Genomic DNA, 21,198 nt, shown 5'->3' with positions numbered 1-21,198 from the left:
GTGGCATTTATACAGAGCATGGTGACCTCGGGCTGAGCTGGGTGTCAGGACAAGCACCCTGGGCTGTTTGTGAGTGCTGGGTCCCAGGGTCAGGCTCAAGGGGAAAGAGTGTGCGGATTGTCTGGTGTTGTAGAAAGCAACAACTCATGGAATTTTGTGAGGGTCACAGGAACCATGGCTGGGAGGAAAGCTGCCCCACATGCAGCAGCTCAAACACGGGGCTGTGTGTGCCCTGCTCCCTACTCCTCACAGGAACAGAGGCTTATTTCACAAAGCTTCCTCCTGCCAGCACCTGAAGGAAACACACAGGGGAGATGGGGAAAGATTATTCGCAAGAGCATGTACTGACAGGACAAGGGGGAATGGTTCAAATCGAGAGTAGTTTTAGGTTATATATTGGGAAGAAATTCTTTACTGTGAGGGTGGTGAGGCCCTGGCCTCGTTGCCCAGGGAAGGTGTAGATGCCGGGAGGGATGAAGCTCTGAGCAACCTGGCCTGGTGGAAAGAGTCCGTGCCCATGGCAGAGGGGTGGGAACGTGATCTTCGGGGTCACCTCCCAACCCCACCCATGCCAAGCCAAAGGGCCTTTCCCGGGCCGCCCCTCTCGCTCTTTTACTACAGCACTGTTTATTTTCCGCTCCCTCCATGAGGGCCGCCCTGGCCCCGCCCCTGTCTCGGCCCCGCCCTCTCTGACCCCGCCCCGACCCCACGGTCCCGCCCCCTGCCGCTCCCGCCAATGGGCGCGGGCGCTGCCGGTGACGCGCCCGGCCCCGCCGCTCCCGGCGCTCGGTTTCTGTTTCGCTCCGGGGCCCGCGGGGCCGCCGCTGCTGTCGCGATGGAGCCGCAGCCCGACAGCCTGGAGGGGTGGGTGGCCGTGCGCGACACCGCCTTCGCCGAGCCTCAGCCGCCGCCGCGGCTCCGCTTCCTCGTGGGGTGGAACGGCGCGGAGGGCGCGTTCGCGGTGACCTGCCACGGGCGGGCGGAGGCGGCGGAGCAGGCCCCGCAGAGCTGGGCCGGGCTCTTCTCGGCGCCGGCCCTGCGCGGCGTCCACCGGCAGCTGTCGGCCGTGTGCCCGCGCCTGGAGCCCGCCTTCCCCGAGCTGCCGCCCACGCTGCCCGGCGCGGCCTCCGGCGGGCTCTGGGCCGTGCTGTTCCCCGGCGGCGCCGCGCCGGAGGAGGCCGAGCTGCAGGAGCTGTGCCGGGCGCTGGAGCTATACCTGGGCTGGGCCCTGGAGCTCTGCGGCGCCCGCGTGGTGCTGGACGCGCTCTTCGCCCCCGACCGCTGCTGCGACGACGAGTACTTCGAGAGCCTGCACGAGCTCCGCGGGAAGGCCCTGCGCGGCCACCTGGCCCGGGCCAAGGAGGCCCTGCGGCGGGTACGGGCCACGGGCCGGGCGCGGGTGGAGGGGGCCGGGGCGCGGGGCTGGCCCCGAGGGTGCGGGCAGGGAAGGGGCCCCTCGGTGCGGGACTGTCTTCAGTGTTCGGTGCTGCTGCTCAGCTCATGGGTGCGCCTGTGTGAGCTCCGGCTGGGCGCCCCGTGCTCCCCTGGGAGCTGCATGGGAAGCCTGGCAGTCAGTCCCTGCTGCTGCTGCGGGACTCCATCGATCGGGGCAGACTCGCCAGACTCACGTGAGCAAGGGTGACCAAGTCACTGATACCAGCTCGCTCCTGGTGTTGTCCAGTGTCCAGATTTGTGCTTACACAAACACTTTTTTTATTGTCTGGAAGCTACAGAGTCACTTCCCGAAGTACTGAGTGTCATCGGTCTTGGAAGTGCACCTTTATTAAGTGGGGAATAAGTCACGTCCAGTGGATAGTCGCTGTAAGACATTGGGGCTCTTACTTAAGCTGCAGGCACTCCTACAAAAACACATTGCTAAAAACATCCAGCGGTGTTGGGCAATGGGTGGAACAGTAACCGAAGAGGAGAATACAATCATGTGCTAATTTTCTAACCTCCCTAAGAAGGTCTCAGACTACACGTTTGCAGTAATGCTTGTAACTGGGGGATTCTCAGTCTGTTTTTAAGACCAAACTTAGTCCTGGTCCTATACAAATAAGTGGTTTGTATTCAAAGAAATTGTGTGTGGGTTTTTGCTGGTTTTTTAAGTGTCAAATTCTGCCCTACAGATTGAAGTAATGATGATGTTAGCACTTTCTTCCTTTGGTGCCTTAGGTTTCTTCTTGCTATAGATGTGTTCCTGGATCTTTTCCCCTTCTTGTAAGCAAGAATTCAAAGGGTGGTGTGTAGTAACAGAGTTGCAGTTAGGACATCGGAATGTTGACAAGTTACAGATACTTCAGGCTCAGCAGTGTGGTGCTGCTGTTTCTTGAAGTACCTGTTTACAGTCCTATTTTCTGGCAAAGTAAGCTGAAAGGTATTATATGAAAGTGATCGTGCTTTGGAGGAAAGTTATGGCAGCTGACTTCAGCCTCTCTTTCCTATTGCAGTATTTAACAGATGAAACAACACTACTTTTTCAGAAAGACATTGTTTTTAAAAACACAGCTTTAGTTTACATGAACATGTGCCTTGTTGTATACAAAAGTCAGTGTCTGTCACTGACTAACAGTTCACAGCCCAGTTGGAAGTACATTCCAGCCACCACGTTCTTTTGGAAGCAGCACGAGCCTGTTCAGCTCTGTGGCAGTTTGGGGCTTGGTGGTGAGGTACAGTTTGGTGCCTCTCAGTTACTCTGTGATTTCCAGCTATGTTTTAGACATGGCCAAACGTGCTGTAGAGTGTTATTGTACTTGCAGGCCTAACAGGGACGTAAATTCCTTCTACTGTAGTCTAGACCAAATTATGGAAAATTCAAGAAATAGACATTAAACCAACCTGAAGTACCAGAGCCTCCTTTTTTGCTTTTTACATTAATATCCTTCACTAAGACTTCCCCTCTACTCACTCTAAGCATTCTCCAGGAGCAGCATGACCCTCACTTGTTGCTTTTAGAGTAGGAATCAAAAAGTCAGCTCTTGCATTTGTATTTGGCTTCCACAGTGGGGCAAAAGCAGACTGAAATTGCTGCAGGTGGGCCCTAGGACTGTGTCTGAGCTGCCCCAAGCTCCTGGGGAGGCCCAAGAGGCTGTCACACTTACAGGATTATCAGAAATGTTGCTGTTCACATTCTCTTGTTCCCCTGTCTTGCCTGTGCCAGGGCTGCAGACAGGGTGGGTGGGAAATGCCCTTGAGCTGACTTCCACAGATTTTCCCTGGGGAAGTTCCTCCATACATGGGAACTCTGCTGTCTTACCCAGACTCAGCTGGCAAGAGCAAACATGGTTTAATTTCAGTGCTTTTCAGTTACAACACAACCCAGGCTTATTTTTTTTTTTAATGTTTTTTCTCACTACTGGTAACACACACCCCCCTCCCATCCCCTTCCCTCTTTATGGAGCTGCAGAGCACACACTGTCCTTCCAGGAAGGTCTGTTTCTCAGTGGAACTTAGCTGTGTTCTCTCAGCCAGCTCACTATCCTGGCACGTAGAGCATGCCATGGTCTCTGCCAGCTGGTGTCAAAGAAAAACCATTGAAGCTTTGATTGGTACCAGTAAACAAATGCAATTGAGGGGAATCCCCAACTTTTTTTTTTGTCATAGAAGGAAACAAATAGGGCCTACTGTATCAAAAGGCAGTAATTCCATGGAAGAATTGTGACTTACAAAGTGTAATACCACTAGAACTGAGGTTAGAATTAGCTATTATAAATTATACAAATGCTAAAGGAATTTAACTGCAGGGTGTATCAGAAATAAATGCCAATCTGTTTTTTTCTGTGCCCGAAGTCAGAAATTCTGGATCCAGAAACTCATTAGCAGGCATTTAGTAATTGTGGAAGCAATGCAATAGCCAGTTTAAGAATACCTTGCTTGTCCTTCCAGTACAGAATTCCCAAGATTCCCATTTATGTTTATAAAAAGCAGCCACCAAGTCATCTGCTCACAGTTATTCCAATGTTTCTGGTAGACGCCCTAGGCAGGATGCTCCTTGCAGGCTTCTGATGGAATGTGAGGCAATTAGTGCCTCTAAGAGTGTGGAGTTGGAGGTGTTTTCACCTGGGGTGGCTGCAGAATGCCTGGCACAGGGAAGGATGTGTTGGCTGTGGAAGGACAGGTCCCTGCAGCATCCAGCACACACAAATGCAAGGCAGCTGTGGCTGATTTACCTTTTATCCCACTAGGTTCTGCAGCAGCATAAAAGTGCTGACACAATGGTGGCTTTGATGAAGGTTTATGAAGAAGAAGATGAAGCTTATCAGGATTTGGTCACCATGGCAACACAATTCTACCAGTATTTGCTGCAGCCCTTCAGAGATATGCGAGAGCTGGCGACGCTGTACAAACTGGAAATCCTGGTAAGTCTGCCTGTACAAAGTGAAAGGCCAGGCTACACAGTGGGGCATCAGCTGCTCTTGGAGCAGTTCAGGCTCAAATCATGTAACATTCCCTGCTTCTGCCTCTACCTGCTTTTTTCCTCCTCTGCCAAACATGACTGACAAATTCAGAGTTAGGGCAGAGCCGCTCAGAGGATCTCAGATGATGATGGCTTGACTAGAACTGCAGCTGACTTCCCACTTAAAAGGAGAATATCCCCAGGCTCCACCTCCCTGGGGTTTACTCTCTGGGAGGCTGAATTTACTGCAGTAGCCTTTGTTGTGCCACCTTCCCATGGGATTAGTTTTTTACATACAGAGTGTCATCCCCAGGAATGCTGATGCACCAGATGAACTCAGTTGTGGAGGAGACCTTCCCACTCAAAGGAGTTTTCTGTTACTGCTACAACCTGCTAGAACTGCAGATGAAAATATATAATTTGTCCCTACATTCATTTTGTTTTATGTGCATCTGAAACTGGAAGCACATTCTGAAAGTTATGATGCCCCTGGAAACAACAGCTATTTACTATGTTGATTTTCCCTAAATAGTGTGTTAAAATTAAAGTGAGCTGTTAATGTTCTCAAAGAGAGCAGAACAGTTTTAAGTTTAGATTAAGGTGCTTGTATACTGAAGGTCTAAACCTGTGACAATAAAATGTTCAATGTGCTGTTCTGAAAATTAAAGTGGAAATTGGAAAGAACAAAACAAAGATTGTATTAAAAAAACCCTGTAAGGGATATTTAGGCTCATTTGAAACATAGTTCTTCTAAAAATATATTTGAATACTAGGCTTGTTCCCGTGTCTCCTTTGTGGACTTGAAAACATTCTCTTCTGTTTCTTTTCTGTATCCCTGTTCCTGTGTGAAAGAGCTGCCAAACTGGAGAACCTGCTGGTGCAATGTGCTGTCAACACGTGGGGAAAAATAGAAGAGAACATTGCACATAGAAGAGTTACTTTTAGTAACAATAAAAACACTTGTGATGGATGTAATTTTAAAGATGATAGTTTAAAAAATAGTTTAAGAAGTAAATTAATCCAAATGTGAGGTCAGAATTGGGGAACAAAGGTTCTGAATTAGCCTAGAGAATGAGAAATAGGAATGAGCAGTGATTCACTTTGTGACAGGCGAGGGGAAGGTCATGTTTGCCACCATTCTTGAAATGTCTCAAAGTGTAGCATAGTGTGGCTGCAGCTCTGTGGAAACCAGGTGGTAACTGAGAATTTTGTGTCCTTGTAGAAATCTTTGCAGTATGATAATCTGGGGCCTAGAAGAGTAGCAGCTTTGCAGAAGGATGCTGATGAATGGACTAAGCGAGCTGAGAGTGCTGTGTGCTCCATTCAGGATATCACAGTCAACTACTTCAAGGAAACTGTAAAGGCTCTGGCAGGTAATCTGAATGACTTACACAAAAGGTTGTGTAAATACCTAACCTTTAGGTGACTGAGAGCTCTTATTTCTGTGCAGAAGCTGAGGTTCAGGTGAGTGTCCAACTTCAGAAGGAAATACTTTATTCACTTAAGATTTATATCTTTTAACCAGTTTGGTTTACAACTTGGATTTGACTTGCCTGAGATTTACAGCTGCAAACCTCTGCACAAAAACCATGGGTGCTTTTAATGCTTGATGTGCAAGCCTCAAGGATTTCAGCATGTGAACAGAATGTGTTGCTGTGCAGCTGTTAGGGTGTATTTCCATGGTGCAATGAAGTATTTTACTTACGTGTGTAATATTTTACTTACACTTACATCACAAATTCAACCTTGTAATCTTGTAATTTCTAAAGCTTCAGAAATAGTTTAATAAGATTAGCATTTTTAATACTTCAGAAACACACAAGGGCTGTTAGTACACCGCATTTCTCATGCTTTACTGCCATGTTTTAATCTACAGCAATGCACAAACAGATGGAGCAAGATGAGGAGAGATTTGGTAAAACCACCTGGGCATCAGCTTTGCCACGACTAGAAAACCTGAAATATATGTTAGCAAAAGAAACCCTTCAGCATCTGAGGGCAAGAGAGCTGTGCCTGAAACAGAAGAGAACTGGCATTCAGAAACTTGTAAGACCTTACAAAGCCTCCTTTTCTGTCACTGTTCTTTGAAGGGCTGATCAAAACCTACCAAAATGGTCATGAGAGTAGGCTTTTCAAGTCTGTCTATGCAACAATTTAGGTTTTCAGCACTGTTTTATGTTGTGGAAAATGCATGTCTGCAGTTTTTAAATTGCTCCTGCATGTTTGAGGACACTCAGCAAAGCTTAAATACATGGTTTTAGAGTTCAAATATCCTTTGAGCATTTGTGATAATAATCTTTGAAATTGTTTCCTTTTAGGGAGATAAAGAGCAGATATTATTTTCAGAGGACACTTAAAAATTAAAATAATTATTTAATACTAATCTTTAATGCCATGTAACTGCTGCTAGGAGTACCTGATATTTATCTTCCAAGAGTAGTGTACTGCACCATGTATAATTGTTTTCAGGAGCAGTATCATTTGTACAGATTATAATGAAGTCTTTCCTGGTAAACTTAAGGTAAATTTATACTTTAAGTTAATAAGGGTCTCTGCTCCTCTGAGTTTCTGCTCCAAGCCATTTCTAATGCTCTGTTGTTTTCCATACCAAAGCAGCTGCCAGTTACACCAGGCTCCTTACAGGCATTTGTGCATCCAGATGTGTTTCATGTGTGCATATTTTGTTACTAATGCTTTTTCTTTTCTTTTACAGATGGAGAATCTTGGTGAACAAGAAGAGAATTTAAGTATAGTGGAGGAGCTGGAAATACAGTATTATGAAACACAGCTGGAATTATATAATGTACAGCTTGAAGTATTGAAACATGAAGAGATGCTGCTTATTGTACAGCTGGACACTATAAAGAGACAGATTAAAGGTGAGAATAAAATATTATTTAAGCAAATGTTCAGAACACAGAAGTGACATAGCCTTATCTGTTTTCAATTAAAAAGAAGGATATCATTGCTTGGGTCTTGCTAGTAGAAAGCATTGCTGGAAAACATTAATGCTGCGGTACCATCTGATATTTTGTCTTTAATTAGACACTTTAATTAATTAGGCACTAATTTGATAACACAAGTTTAAAAAAAAAAGCCACAGCGGTTGCTCATCTTGCTAGCAGCTGTGATATGTGCATGTCCTGGTTTAGCATTGAGTATATTGACAGTGCTTAACTGCTCTAATGGCTGCAATATCTATGCACAGAAACTGGGTATCATGAACCTGCTGAAGTAGGTCCTGTAATTCATCATCATCTAATCTAACATGTAGAAATTACAAAATGCATCCTATAGTGACAAAAAGAGGTGGTTATAGCTAGAATGGTACCTGAATACTACTGTCTTCCAGTTGAAGTGTCTCTTTGTGACAGTTACCCCAAGTTAAGCACCAGTCGTGTTCTTATTTGTGCTTATGAATTCTCCATGAGTTTACCACATACACTGTGAGGTAAACGTTGCTGCCACTTGTTACATAACTGAAGCGTGGTAAATAGTAAAATAAGACACCCAGTGTTGATCAGAAGAGTCTTCCATTTTCCAGGAAAAACTCCACTTGGTGAAGGTAGGAGTTGGAACACAGGGAGACATTTGAAAGAGGAAGCTAAATAACAAATGCTAACAGCATAAATTTGATCCTGCAAAGCTGCCCTGTGAGTAACGTGACATGTTTGCATATGACTGTGAAGGACCCAGCTCGGCTCTGGAGCTTTACACTTACTCAGAACTAACTCACTGCCTTCAATGGCTTTGAAAATGTCATTAGCTCTTTAAATGTTTAAATAAAACTGTGGCAATTTTTGGTTTCTTAAAAAATGCCAAATGCCTTTTTAGAGAAACAGGATGAAGTTGTTTACTATGATACATGTGAGAATCCTGAGGAGCTCAAGGTCATTGAACAGAGCATGGGACAACATTACGCTAACTTGTCAGCCATGACGGTGCTGAGGCAGAAGACTAAGCAGTTGGAGACAAAGCGTGGGACTGTCTGTGCGAGGAGAGCCTACCTCAGGAACAAAAAAGTAAATGCAGTCCTGGAGATGTGCATTTTCTTCAGCTGATGTCTTGACTCACGAGGGATGGACAGGAAGCAGTTAGGGAAGTTTGGGTGGAGCGTGCAAGATGATTCATGACTCAGTGCCAAGGCCTGCAAGCAGAAAGAGGGGCAATGTGATGTTAACAGCTTTACACTCCGTGGTGTGCTGCAAGTGTGTCTGGCTTGAAAAGAGAGGACAAGCTTACCTGGGTGACCCAGGTGTTCTCCCATCAGCTAGACCTTACCTGAGCCCTGTGGGGCCAGCTGGAGCTTTTCCAGCAGCTGCAGTAGAGGAGGAAACTGACCTTCTGTGGAGGAAGCTGCAGTGATAGGACAACTCACACACTGATACTTTACCTTTGAACAGGAGGAAGGGAAAACTTTTAACAGCTCTCAGTTCTGTGCAAAGGGCAGTTTTTCCTCTGTTTCCCAATCAGAGCAGAACAGTAGGAAGACAAAAGTTGACTCATGAACCTTCTCAGTAAGAGGAGTTTACCTTACATCTGCAGTTCTGCTGGGGCAGAGAGCAGAGTTTAGTTTCAAGTCTGTCTGACCTTTTATCTCTCAGTAGCCTGGACAAACTGGGAATTACATTGGAAATGTTTTGTGAGCCATCATTGTCTCTTGCTTGCAACTGCTTCCTTGGCAGACATTTCTTTTGCTTCTGTTTTCATTTACTTAATTGCTGTCTATTGGTTGTATAACACTGAAGCCAAATGCCACATGGTTTGCAAATGCTTGTCCAGCCATGTGGATAATCCCCCTCTGTACAGAGACAAAAAGCAACTCCCAGAGAAAATACTGAAACCTGTGGCTTCTCTGTGGCACTTCTTACCAATAGAGAGTACCCTTGCTAGGCATTCTTGTGCTTCCCATACCTTTGCTTCCCTGCCTTTTGTACTTGGGAGCTATGGCAAATGAGGGAGAGGGGGAAAAGTAGCTTTGTATTTTTGTAGTGCTTTGCTAGCTTCCTTCCTGCCTTCTTCCTCATGTCTTTGCATGAGCTCGTTTCTTCTTTTCTTTTCGTCTCCCTTTCTTTTCTCTTTTTTTTTTTCTTTCTTTTTTTTTAAGCTAAACTGTAAGATAGAGGAGTTGGGTCACATCTAGATACATTTTTGCTGCAGCATGAATAAAAATATGGCTGATTAGGAGAACATTGGCTTTAGCCATGAAGGAATCCCACAGACTTCACCATCAGGGTTTCACATCTGACACTAGCTGAGCTTAGCCATCTTTCCTGGCACTGCCAAGCACCCAGCTGTGGTTGCTGTTTAGTGGCTGGTGCCCAGGAGTCACTGGCAGAGCTGGTGCAGAGGAAGTGTGAACTGACTGAGAGTTGCATGAATTCTGCTCTTCCCCCAGGATCAGTGTGAGGCGAGCCACCGGCAGAGACTGCAGCAGGCAGAGGAGAGCAGAAAGCGCTTCCAGCAGCATCACAGCATTCAGATAGTGAGTACCAAACAGCAGCCTTGGGGAGTCTGGCAGCTGCTGGTTTTCACACACTAAGGCTCACTTACTTGTGTTTTAATGCAGAAGAGAGACAAACAAAAAGAAGAGGAGAAAAAGAAAAAAGCTTGGATAAGCCAGGAACGTCAGAAAACGCTGGAGAGGCTGAAAGTATTCAGGGAGGCGAGTACTCTGAACTGCAGTAGTCCTAAGTGGTGTCAGAACATGTCAGAAAGCAGCCACAGCTCACATGTGAGCGTGGTCCCAATCAAAGACAACTGTTGGGATAGCCTAAAATAGGATTATGTATAATGAGTACAGGGGATTAAATCTCCTAAAGATACAGTTTCTGAGTGTGGACTTTGTTGCAAAGAATACAGGTGAGGAAATGGCTTTGAAATAAATGCTTTATTATTCATTTAAATTTATTCAGGGTTGAATTTTCTGCTTGAATGGGTGAGTGGGACAGTTCTGTGCTCTGTGGCTTTTTATCTCATTGGGGTTGATGTTTTGGCCAGTCCAATGGAGATGTGGTGTCCTACCTTACGATTTTTTTTCCAGAAGTGTCCAGCTCATGTTGTTCTGAAGACATCTCGTCCCCAGCCTCGCAGTCCCAAGTTGCCACGAGGCGTCCCTCAGCAGGCTGTGGTGCTGTCCCCTCCCCCTGCGTCGAGCACAGGGGCAGCCCCAGCAGCTCTGGCCCCTGCACCCTCACCAAGAGTAAGGGCAGCTCTCGAGCAGCCACAGAGCATTATCCTTGTAGAAGACAAGGAACCAAAAGCTTCATGTCAGAATAGCCCAGCAGACATCCCTGTCCAGATTTTTGTTACTGATGGTGACACAGAGGAACAAAAGCACAATGAGGAACTGATGGGCTCTCCATGCTCACCACCTCCTCCTCCTCCACCCCCTCCTCCACCCCCTCCTCCCTTGGCCCCTCCACCCCCACCTCCCCCCCTGCCCCTCCAGTTAAAAACACCATCAGCAACAGAGGATAAACCACTTCCCCTCAGCTCTGATAGCCCCTCAGAAAGCCCTGCACTGCACAATCAGGATGATTCATCCAGGAGGTCTATAAATAATTGCATAGGTAAGTAGGCTCACATCAACTGCTGCTTTTTAATGCATTTCCTGTATTTTTGTGGTCTCCCTCCCTCCTCTGCTTCTGGCCAGGAATAGTGTGTAGTTTTGATCAGGAGAATGAGGCTTCTGGAAAGCTAAGTCTAAGAAATGACATAAAATAACACTGACCATAGCTCAGGATGTTAAATGAGTAACAATGATTTGTGTGTCCTGTTTGGGATACTTCACAGGGTCCTGATGGTCCAGTCAGAAGACCAATATGGGTAAATTTGTAGCTGTACTAAGGCTACATTTTAGTGTTCATTATGTATGTGCTACAGAGCTGGTAACTGGGCTGCTTATGTTTCTAAGGTGTGCACAGCTTTTGTCCAATTACAATTTGCTTGGTTTCTAAATAAAGGTTTCCTAAGGGAGGGAATTCATGCAGAATTCAACCAGGATTTGAAAGGCAGGAGAACAGCTTTTGCATACATTCCCAGGGAAGAAATTCTGCTCTGTTACACCTTTGCTTTGTTAGCAAGATCATGCAGGTGTAATTGAAGGCTGAACTTGGCAATTGTAGTAGTTTGAATGAGAATAGAGCTCAGCAGCCTCCCAGGGCTGCACTGGGTGCATCCTGCTAACAGATTTATTTTTGTCTCTGAGGCGAGCGGATATTTTGACTATGTCAGAGAGATTGATCTAAGCTGGAAGGCTGCAATTTTTTTTGTTGTTTTTCACAGTGGAGCTTATGCTAGAATGAAGAATGTCTTTAAACATGGTATGTTCCTTTTCAGCTCTTCACAATACATCCAAGCAGCCTTTGTATCCTATCAGTTCAGAGGCAAACCGCAGGCAGAAATACCAGGGGAAGTTTAGTGTTTTCAGTTCTTCCAAGCTGTGGGGAAGTACAAGCAGCTGAAGGGCTGAGACACAGTTGAGTTACCATGGCAAACTACTGTGCATCCAATGCAGAGTTCAGTGTGGGATATCCATGGGATAAACTCTACCACAGATACTCTTAAGAAGCCTGGATTAGCAACAGGAGTTGTACACCAGAGTAGTCTAATTACTATTGGAATAGCCTTTCTGGTAGAGAGTATTTGCTGCCATTCATGGCCTAACATTGATGTCTTTTCATTATTTTTGGATAAGAAAAGGGGTTTTTTTTGTTTATTGAAGAGATCTGATTAGTTGTTACAGCTGTTTCTTGAAGAAAGCCATCATGTCAGTAGCTGTTACAGTAATTGCTAAATTACCACAGGAACTCACTGAAACAGCTTCATAAACATGTTGGTTTTAGTTATGGGCTACTCATGTCTTTGTGTGTTAAAAGCCAGGAGAGGCTTCTTTTATAATTTGTTTGTTTGACTAATCTTTTACCAGGCAGCCCATTTAGGCAGTAGACTTAAGACTCTCTTACTTGTAGGCTTTGTAAGGCAATGTGGTGGATCTTTGCTTGATCCTTTTCAGTCTCTGAAGGTACCACAGGATTTAGCAGACTGTTACATTTCGAGTGGTTGATGTTAATCACATAACCTTGTGTGCACTGCGCGTGGCAAAAATATTTCTAGCTGTGAGGCACAGATGGTCTGGACCTATTGCTGTCCAGGGAAACAGCCTCCCTGTCTGACAGTCTGGACCAAGCAGCAGAGAGTCCAGCAGGAGTAAAACTCAAATTAGTGTGTATCAGGAGGTCTAGTGGAAACTCGCAGTATGGTTTCCTTCATGGTCTGCAGTTCAGAAACGTACACCTGAGATCTAAATCATGTTGTAAAATAGGAATTGTTTTCTAAGTCCATGCAGAAAAGAGCTGCCTGCATAGGGCCTGATCTGGCTCCCAGTGACTTCAGTGGTGCACTTTAAAGCCCTTCTACTCAAATCCTTTTATTTTTCTCTTGGCTGAGCAAAAATGCAACTGGCGGTCTCAGCAGGCTTCTGGGCAAGCTAGGAGGGATGGTGGATTGTTTATAACACAGAATGCAAGAGATTTTTTTGGTTCAGTGAAACTTTTTGAAAGCCCGTAAAGTTGTAATGAAAAAGAGCATTGTCCTTTGTGTATAATTTCTTCCTTAGAGCACAGCCTTATATAATGATGAAGAGGCATTGGATCCTCAATTCAAGATATAAAAGCTGTAACTGCTTTTTAAAAGCAGTTCCAGAGCCTGCTGTTGCAGAGCTTGAAAGAGTCTGTGCCAGAACAGACCATCCCAGCCACTAGCACAGCTTAAAGGAAGAGCCCTGAGCACTTGGGTAGGGCTTCAGGCCTCTTAAGTGTGGATGTCTCATTTTTCTGGTAACAGTAGCTGGATGTGTTGCAGGTTCCATGGATGAAGTTCTGGCTTCTCTGAAGCGCAGTGAAGTTCACCTCTGCAGAGTGGAGCAGCCAAATCCCTACACCTCTGTGAAGGACAGCATCCTCTCTGCCATCAGGCAAGGGGTTAAACTAAGGAAAGTGAATCGAGATTCTGACAGGGATGGCAGCAGAGGATCCCCTAATGAGCTAGAGAGAAGCATTAAGGCAGCCATGCAGAGAATTAAGAAAGTGTCTGCTGATTCTGAAGAAGAGGAGGACAATGATCAAAATAATGGAGAATGGGACAACTAACCTGCCTAAGAGACCTGCTGACTGCAACAGAGTGTGGGCCTCATTTTGCACATTGTAGAAGACTGTCCCTGTCAAAATGAAGGAACTGTGTGGTGTTCTCATAGTCCAAAATGTGTGTGGTGTTCTCATAGTCCAAAATGTCTTGTAAAGTAAAAGAATCCTGCTGATTCTCTGTAGGAAATACAGATTCATATTTTTGCATGATAAATCATACTCCAAATTATGCTTGCACTAATAGGTGTTCCTGGCTCAACCATGTAGTGTTTTCACCACATCTGAAGACAGCTGAAATGCTGGATTTAAACATATATTATTTAGATTGTTACTACACAGTGGGTAATGCTATCACAACAAAGTTTAAGGAGTGAAAATATAACTGAAAATCTCTTTTGTCAGATAAAAGTAGAAGCAAATCTGTGGTGACAGAGGCAGACCAAAAAATGTAGCATAATCTGGAATCTTTCACTCCTACCTCCATTGTCCAGAAAATTCTTAAACATTTTGCTTGTCTAATACAGCTCACTCTTAAATAACTGCGTGGGTATTCCATTTATCATCATGTTACAAAGTGTGCACTTAGGGATGGCTTGATAATGTTGATTGGGAAAATCAGTTTCAAGTTTGAAATAAACACTACTGCAGTAATTACTGAAAAGTTTACTTTTTTAGCTGAAAGGTTAAGCATAGAGAACTTTTAGATGTTAAATGTTTTTCATGCATCTACATTTACAACAACCTGTTGACGTGAAAGAAAGAGCCAAAATATTGTATACAATATTTTTCAGGATTTAGTCCTGCAATGCAGGGCTCCATTTCTCCACTGAGAACTTCAATGCATGTTTATAGCTACTCTCATGAATTTAAATTACCTGATGGCCTTACAAATGGCAGGTATTTACATTGTGCCTGGAATCTGACTATTTCAAAATTCAGCTACATGCAATTTAGAGACTCTTGCTATTTTGGGTAGATAGTGGCACAAATTATTAAAGTTATTTTTTTGAAGTTTATACTGACCCTTAATAAAAGTATATCTTGACAGAAGAAGTAGATTCAGCGTGCTGTCATTTTAGGATACTGCTGTGAACTGAGTATTATTTATAGCATGGTACCCTGGGTTTGGATAGCAAGTGGCAGCCATACAGCAACTCTCACTAATGGAGTATGTAAATGCCCTTATTTTCCCAAATATTTATTAATTGTAATTTGGTAACAAAATTGAAAATACAGTGCTTTAATTCCCTGTTCCACTGTAGAGCAGCAGATCTGTTTAATCAGCACAGTAAATCTGTATGCAGCAGTTTTCATGCAAGAAGCAGAAGCAGCAGCGGGGGGTTCATTTTTTACTGTTTAAGCACCTACTGCTGTTTGGATTTGGGAAAAAAACACTGGTTTTGGTCCACTGCTATGAAACCAGAGACCAAAGGAACATGAGCACAGGTCAGGTGTTACTCAGCTGGGCTGGGCTGGGCTGGGGGAGCAGGGCAGAATCCACCCCAATACTGAGCACTTGCCATAGACAAAATCATGCTGTGAAAGCAAGGATTTCTTCCCCAAGGGTGCCCTGGGCAGAGGGGTGCTCAGCCCAGAGGGTGGTGCTGGGGCTGGGAGCTCTCCCCGGCCATGCCCTTCAGTGGTGCTGTTATTTAAAGCTGTGTGAAGGTGCAGAGGCTCGGCTGCCTCCCCAGGCTGGTGCCTCCTGCCAACAGCACAGAGCCCTTTACTGACCCTCTGTTGTTGCATTCCTGGGAAGTTGCACACAGCCTAATGTAGAGAATTAAGTGAGCTGCAATTTCTCCAGCAAATCTTACAGCTTTTGTGTGTTCAACAGCAGCACTTTTACTCAGGAGAGGCCATCTGAGGATCAGCACCACTGGACAGTGATTCCTCCTGCTTAAGGGTTTCTTTCTAAACATGTCTGAAGCTCATCTGGGTCTGATCTCCTGTCCAACAGAGCTCTACGTCCCAGGCTGAAAAACATCCTTGAAAATCCACTCAGAAGCTGCTGAACCCACGTGTTTTCTGAAGCCTCTTTTATTTGCTGGACAGCCAGGCAGTCTGCTCTGTGGAAAATGGGCTGCTGCAATTTTCTGGTTGGTGTAGAAGATTTCACCTCTATCAAGTAATCCTCACTGCCTGCTTCACTACCAAGATTTAATGGATCCTACTCAGCAGAGTAGCTGCTGCACCACCAATTCTCCTGGATGTCAGAAGCACAGCCAAGGTAAACAACAGAAGCACTGGCATTAGCCTAAAGAGAAGAAGGTGAGAGAGCAGTTTTCAAATACATAAGAAGCAGCTGCAAAGAGGAGGGAAGTAATTTGTTCTGTGTGTTCACAGGGAGATAAGGGGCCTAAATTACAGCTGAAATGATTCAGGGTAATGGTAGGAAAACCTTTCTAACAAACAATGAGAGCAGAGAGGTGCAGGGACAGGTTGCCTGGAAAGGTGGTTGCTGTCACTGGAAGTCTTTCTAAGGAGGTCAGACAAGCACCCCGGGGTGCTGCTGGTATTGCTGACTGCTGTGGCAGGGAGAGGTTTGCAGCCACTGCCCAGCTGGGCCAGGTAAGCTCAGTGTCCTGCTGCCCTGAGGCTCAGTTTGCTCTGCAGGGCAAAGAAGCCACTGCCTATTTTCTGAGAAATGCCCAAATGTAAGGACATAGAAAAAAAAAACCTTTCTAAGCTGCCCTCAGATTTTTCTTCTGTCTTTCTGTGACCATCACCACAGTGGGCTGTGGAGGGGAGGGTGGGTAAGAAATAGCCCCGGTGCCAGGGGTTGGTGGGGACTCAAGAAAACCACCTGCCAAAAGGAGAGAGGCCTTAATGTGGATTTGAACTCAGGCTTCAGCAGATGCCTTCTCACCTCTGTGTTTGGTGCAGCTGCTGTTGCCCTGCACTGTCAGCAAAGTGCAAGGGCTGATGGACAGAAGAGGAGAAACTGGACTGATGGGTTGGATCTGTGATAACCAGCTCTACCAGACCAGTTTAATATTAACCTGGAAAATGCTGGGACATCTTTTTGACATTAAATACCTTTCTCAAACTACTTCACTCTGGGCTGGTAAGTGAATCTCTTGGTGGGAACAGTCTGCCCTAATTGTCCATCTGCAGACACTGATTTTTTAAACTGAAAAAATACAGTTGTCTGGCTTTAAAGAGTTAATGATGCATAAATTTGTTGGAAATCCCAGTCAGGAGGTAAAGAGATCGGTTTCTATAAATCAGTATCACTGTGGCTTGTGATCTTTCTAACTATGGTGAGGGCAGTCCAGACAGCAGCTGCCAGTGTTTTTACAGAGGTTTAAAGCTAATGTATTCAAAAAGCTATTTAGTCTGACTGAAAGAACTTCTCTTTGAAACACCAGTGCTTTGATCACAGCAAGAGAAGTGTCGTGGCAGCAGTGCTGGGCACTGTGGCCGTAGCAGGTGGTGTCAGTGCAGCTTTGGGTTTGTCACCATTTCTGTCCACATGCTGCCTTTTGGGATTTATGAAGCTTCTCCAAAACAAACCCTCCAGCTCAGTGCACAGGGCTGGCTCATAAGCTGAATATTGACCTTTTTTTTTCCTGCAAAATGGTACTGAATCAGGCAAATCAAATCTGAGTGTGAACGCTTTGAAGTGACCCAGACTTAAAGGGGCTTGAGCAAGTGTGTCACAACGTGGATCTGTGGGATAGTGGGGATTGTGGAACAGCTCTGAATAGAAGGGCTTGAAGTGGTGAAGGTTTTCAGGGCAGCACCCATTCTCCATCCTTCAATCACTTCCTTCTTTTATCCCTTAAAATAAAAAGATGCACATGTACACCAGGAGAAAGAAGAACAAAGAGGAAGAGTGTGAAGACATTGATTAGAACTAACAGAAAGCTGGGAAATGCTTCTCTTTTCAGTCTCTGCTTCTCTTTTCCTCTGCAAAATGGTTGGAAGATAAGAGTATGTACGCTTTGGAGAAAATGGGACTTAAGGCTATGCATGCCCCCAGTCAAAAAGCATGGATTTAATTCCAAAAGCTGTATTTGCATCCAAGAGCACATCTGTGCACTACATGCAATAACAACGTGATATTGGTAGGAGAGAGGGACACATCATTTCAGCTAAACCCATGGTGGTGATAAAAGGTGAGTGATATTGAAAGCATTTTTTAATAAATGCCACAGCAAACCTTGGCAGCAAAAACTGCTCAGAACAATATGTGAATGTATCCCTGGAGGAAACACTCAAAGCTGCTCCAGAACATGGCATTTTTTTCCTGGCAAAAAGGTATGTGATTTTCATTCTCAGCATGTCACGCTAAGCTGAGAGCAAGAAGCAACACAATTAAATCTGCTCAGGTAACAGTGACATTAACAGCTCAGCTACTTGTGAAAATGCTTTGTAAAACAAGCCATCTTTAGCAGGCCTTTGCTCTTGCAGTAAGGGTGAGCCACAAACTGCTTAAAATAACATCTTTAGCAAAACTATGTTTGTTCATTTTCCACCAGATCCCCCTCCAGCTCCAAATCCCCATTAAAGTGCCAAGATGAGGGGGACAGCATCCTCCCAGGGCAGCTGCCTGCAGGTGATCACATTCAGCGGCTGTGGCTTGGGCCAGCCCTGAGCAAGGACCTTCTGGCAAAAAGGACCCACAGCATCCCCAAGGTGAGCAGTCTGGTGGCCAGGCTGGGAGAGAACCTCCACGTCCTCCTGGAGCCTGGAGTTCCCCTCACTTGAGCATCAGTTAATCACTCTCAGTGTCACAGATTTGCAGCTCGCTTCTATCCCAAGGCAACAGTCTAAACATCATCCTACGGGTGTCTTTGCAGAGCCTTGCAAAGGAGTTTCTCTGCTCAGCCCTGGTTCTCATCCTCTTCTCACCCAGAAGGAGTGGAAATGCTGCCAGCTCCAGCTCACAGCGTGGTTGGTATCCGTGTGTGGTTTCCGTGTGTCTGGGCTCCGTGGCAGTGGGCACGGCAGACACCGGGGCTGAGAAAATGAGTCTGTCCCGCCCCTGGGGACAAGCTGGAATCACTCATTCATCAGCGGGTGAGGCATCGCCTTTCCCACAGCCCCTTCCTGCAAGCAGAGGCGACAGCGAGACCGGATCCAGTGCCTGCGCTCCCGGCCTACGGGAGAGCTCTGTGCCACCCCCGCCTCCCTGTGCCACCCGCACTCCTCCCTGTGCCACCCGCAGTCCCTGTGCCACCCTCCCTGTGCCACCCTCCCTGTGCCACCTCCCCTCCCGAGCCCTCTCGGCTGCAATGGAGGGCCGTGCGGGGGTGTGCGGGGCTGCGTAGGAGTCTGCAGGGCTGTGCGGGGGCGTGCAGGAGTGTGCACGGGTGTGCGTGAGCGTGCGGGGGCGTGCACAGGTGTGCAGAGGGGTGTGGATGAGTGTGCGGGGGTGGGCGGGGGCGTGCACGGGCGTGCCGGGATGTGCACGGGTGTGAAAGCGTGCGGGGTTGTGCAGGAACGTGCAGGAGCGTGCGGGGGTGTGCACAGGCGTGCCGGGTGTGCAAGAGCGTGCGGGAGCGTGCGAGGGTGTGCGGGGTTGTGCACGGGCGTGTCGGGGCGTGCAGGGGCGTGTATGAGTGTGCGGGATTGTGCAGGATTGTGCAGGGGTGTGTATGAGCGTGCGGGGGCGTGTATAAGTCTGCAGGGGCGTTCACGGGCGTGCGAGAGTGCGCGGGGGCGTGCACGGGTGTGCAGGGGCGTGCACGGGTGTGTATGAATGTGCAGGGTTGTGCGAGACCGTGCAGGGGCGTGCACGGGTGTGAGCGTGCGGGATGTGCGCGGGTGTGCGTGCGCGTGTCTGAGTGTGCGCGCGCGCGTGCGCGGGTGTGCGCGGGTGTGCGCGCTCGTGTCTGAGAGTGCGCGAGCGTGCGCGGGTGCGCGCGCGCGTGTCTGAGTGTGCGCGCGCGTGTCTGAGTGTGCGCGCGTGTGCGCGGGCGTGCGCGGGTGTGCGCGGGTGTGCGCGCGCGTGTCTGAGCGTGCGCGAGCGTGCGCGGGTGTGCCCGCGCGTGTCTGAGTGTGCGCGGGTGTGCGCGCGCGTGTCTGAGTGTGCGCGGGCGTGCGCGCGCGCCTGAGTGTGCGCGCGTGTGCGCGGGTGTGCGCGCGCGTGCGTGCGCGTGTCTGAGTGTGCGCGGGTGTGCGCGCGCGTGTCTGAGCGTGCGCGGGTGTGCGCGGGCGTGCGCGGGTGTGCGCGCGCGTGTCTGAGTGTGCGCGGGCGTGCGCGGGTGTGCGCGCGCGTGTCTGAGTGTGCGCGCGCGTGTCTGAGTGTGCGCGCGCGTGTCTGAGCGTGCGCGGGTGTGCGCGCGCGTGTCTGAGTGTGCGCGGGTGTGCGCGGGTGTGCGCGCGCGTGTCTGAGCGTGCGCGGGTGTGCGCGCGCGTGTCTGAGCGTGGGCGGGTGTGCGCGCGCGTGTCTGAGTGTGCGCGCGCGTGCGCGGGCGTGCGCGCGCGTGTCTGAGTGTGCGCGCGCGTGTCTGAGTGTGCGCGGGTGTGCGCGGGTGTGCGCGCGCGTGTCTGAGTGTGCGCGCGTGTGCGCGCGTGTGCGCGGGTGTGCGCGCGCGTGTCTGAGCGTGCGCGAGCGTGCGCGGGTGTGCGCGCGTGTGTCTGAGTGGGCGCGGGCGTGCGCGGGTGCGCGCGCGCGTGTCTGAGCGTGCGCGAGCGTGCGCGGGTGTGCCCGCGCGTGTCTGAGTGTGCGCGGGTGTGCGCGCGCGTGTCTGAGTGTGCGCGGGCGTGCGCGCGCGTCTGAGTGTGCGCGCGTGTGCGCGGGTGTGCGCGCGCGTGCGTGCGCGTGTCTGAGTGTGCGCGGGTGTGCGCGCGCGTGTCTGAGTGTGCGCGGGTGTGCGCGCGCGTGCGCGCGCGTGTCTGAGCGTGCGCGGGTGTGCGCGGGCGTGCGCGGGTGTGCGCGGGCGTGCGCGGGTGTTCGCGCGCGTGTCTGAGTGTGCGCGCGCGTGCGCGGGCGTGCGCGGGTGTGCGCGCGCGTGTCTGAGTGTGCGCGGGCGTGCGCGGGTGTGCGCGCGCGTGTCTGAGCGTGCGCGGGTGTGCGCGGGCGTGCGCGGGTGTGCGCGGGCGTGCGCGGGTGTGCGCGCGCGTGTCTGAGCGTGCGCGGGTGTGCGCGGGCGTGCGCGGGTGTGCGCGCGCGTGTCTGAGTGTGCGCGCGCGTGCGCGGGCGTGCGCGGGTGTGTGCGCGCGTGTCTGAGCGTGCGCGGGTGTGCGCGGGTGTGCGCGGGTGTGCGCGCGTGTGCGCGGGTGTGCGCGGGTGTGCGCGCGCGTGTCTGAGCGTGCGCGGGTGTGCGCGCGCGTGTCTGAGTGTGCGCGGGTGTGCGCGGGTGTGCGCGCGTGTGTCTGAGTGTGCGCGCGTGTGCGCGGGCGTGCGCGAGCGTGCGCGGGTGTGCCCGCGCGTGTCTGAGTGTGCGCGGGTGTGCGCGCGCGTGTCTGAGTGTGCGCGGGCGTGCGCGGGTGTGCGCGGGTGTGCGCGGGTGTGCGCGCGCGTGTCTGAGCGTGCGCGGGCGAGCGCGGGTGTGCGCGGGCGAGCGCGGGTGTGCGCGGGTGTGCGCGGGTGTGCGCGCGCGTGTCTGAGCGTGCGCGGGTGTGCGCGCGCGTGTCTGAGTGTGCGCGGGCGTGCGCGGGCGTGCGCGGGTGTGCGCGCGCGTGTCTGAGCGTGCGCGGGTGTGC

The 21,198-nt window shown here is 49.1% G+C and overlaps 1 protein-coding gene across 1 annotated transcript; it reads left to right on the top strand.

Moving 5' to 3' along the window:
* The first annotated feature begins 730 nt into the window (after positions 1-730).
* On the top strand, positions 731-14,595 carry WHAMM (WASP homolog associated with actin, golgi membranes and microtubules). The gene is made up of 10 exons (XM_054641942.2): positions 731-1,375; positions 4,185-4,358; positions 5,619-5,769; positions 6,273-6,442; positions 7,110-7,275; positions 8,231-8,418; positions 9,795-9,881; positions 9,966-10,061; positions 10,440-10,968; positions 13,262-14,595. Exons 1-10 carry the CDS (start codon positions 737-739, stop codon positions 13,546-13,548), a joined length of 2,487 nt encoding a protein of 828 aa, XP_054497917.2. The 5' UTR covers positions 731-736; the 3' UTR covers positions 13,549-14,595.
* Positions 14,596-21,198: the final 6,603 nt, after the last annotated feature.

Source organism: Agelaius phoeniceus, chromosome 13, assembly GCF_051311805.1.
Source record: "Agelaius phoeniceus isolate bAgePho1 chromosome 13, bAgePho1.hap1, whole genome shotgun sequence".
Classification (NCBI taxonomy): domain Eukaryota; kingdom Metazoa; phylum Chordata; class Aves; order Passeriformes; family Icteridae; genus Agelaius; species Agelaius phoeniceus.
The sequence above is the reverse complement of the archived record's forward strand: the minus strand, read 5'-3'. Positions and strand labels throughout refer to the sequence as shown.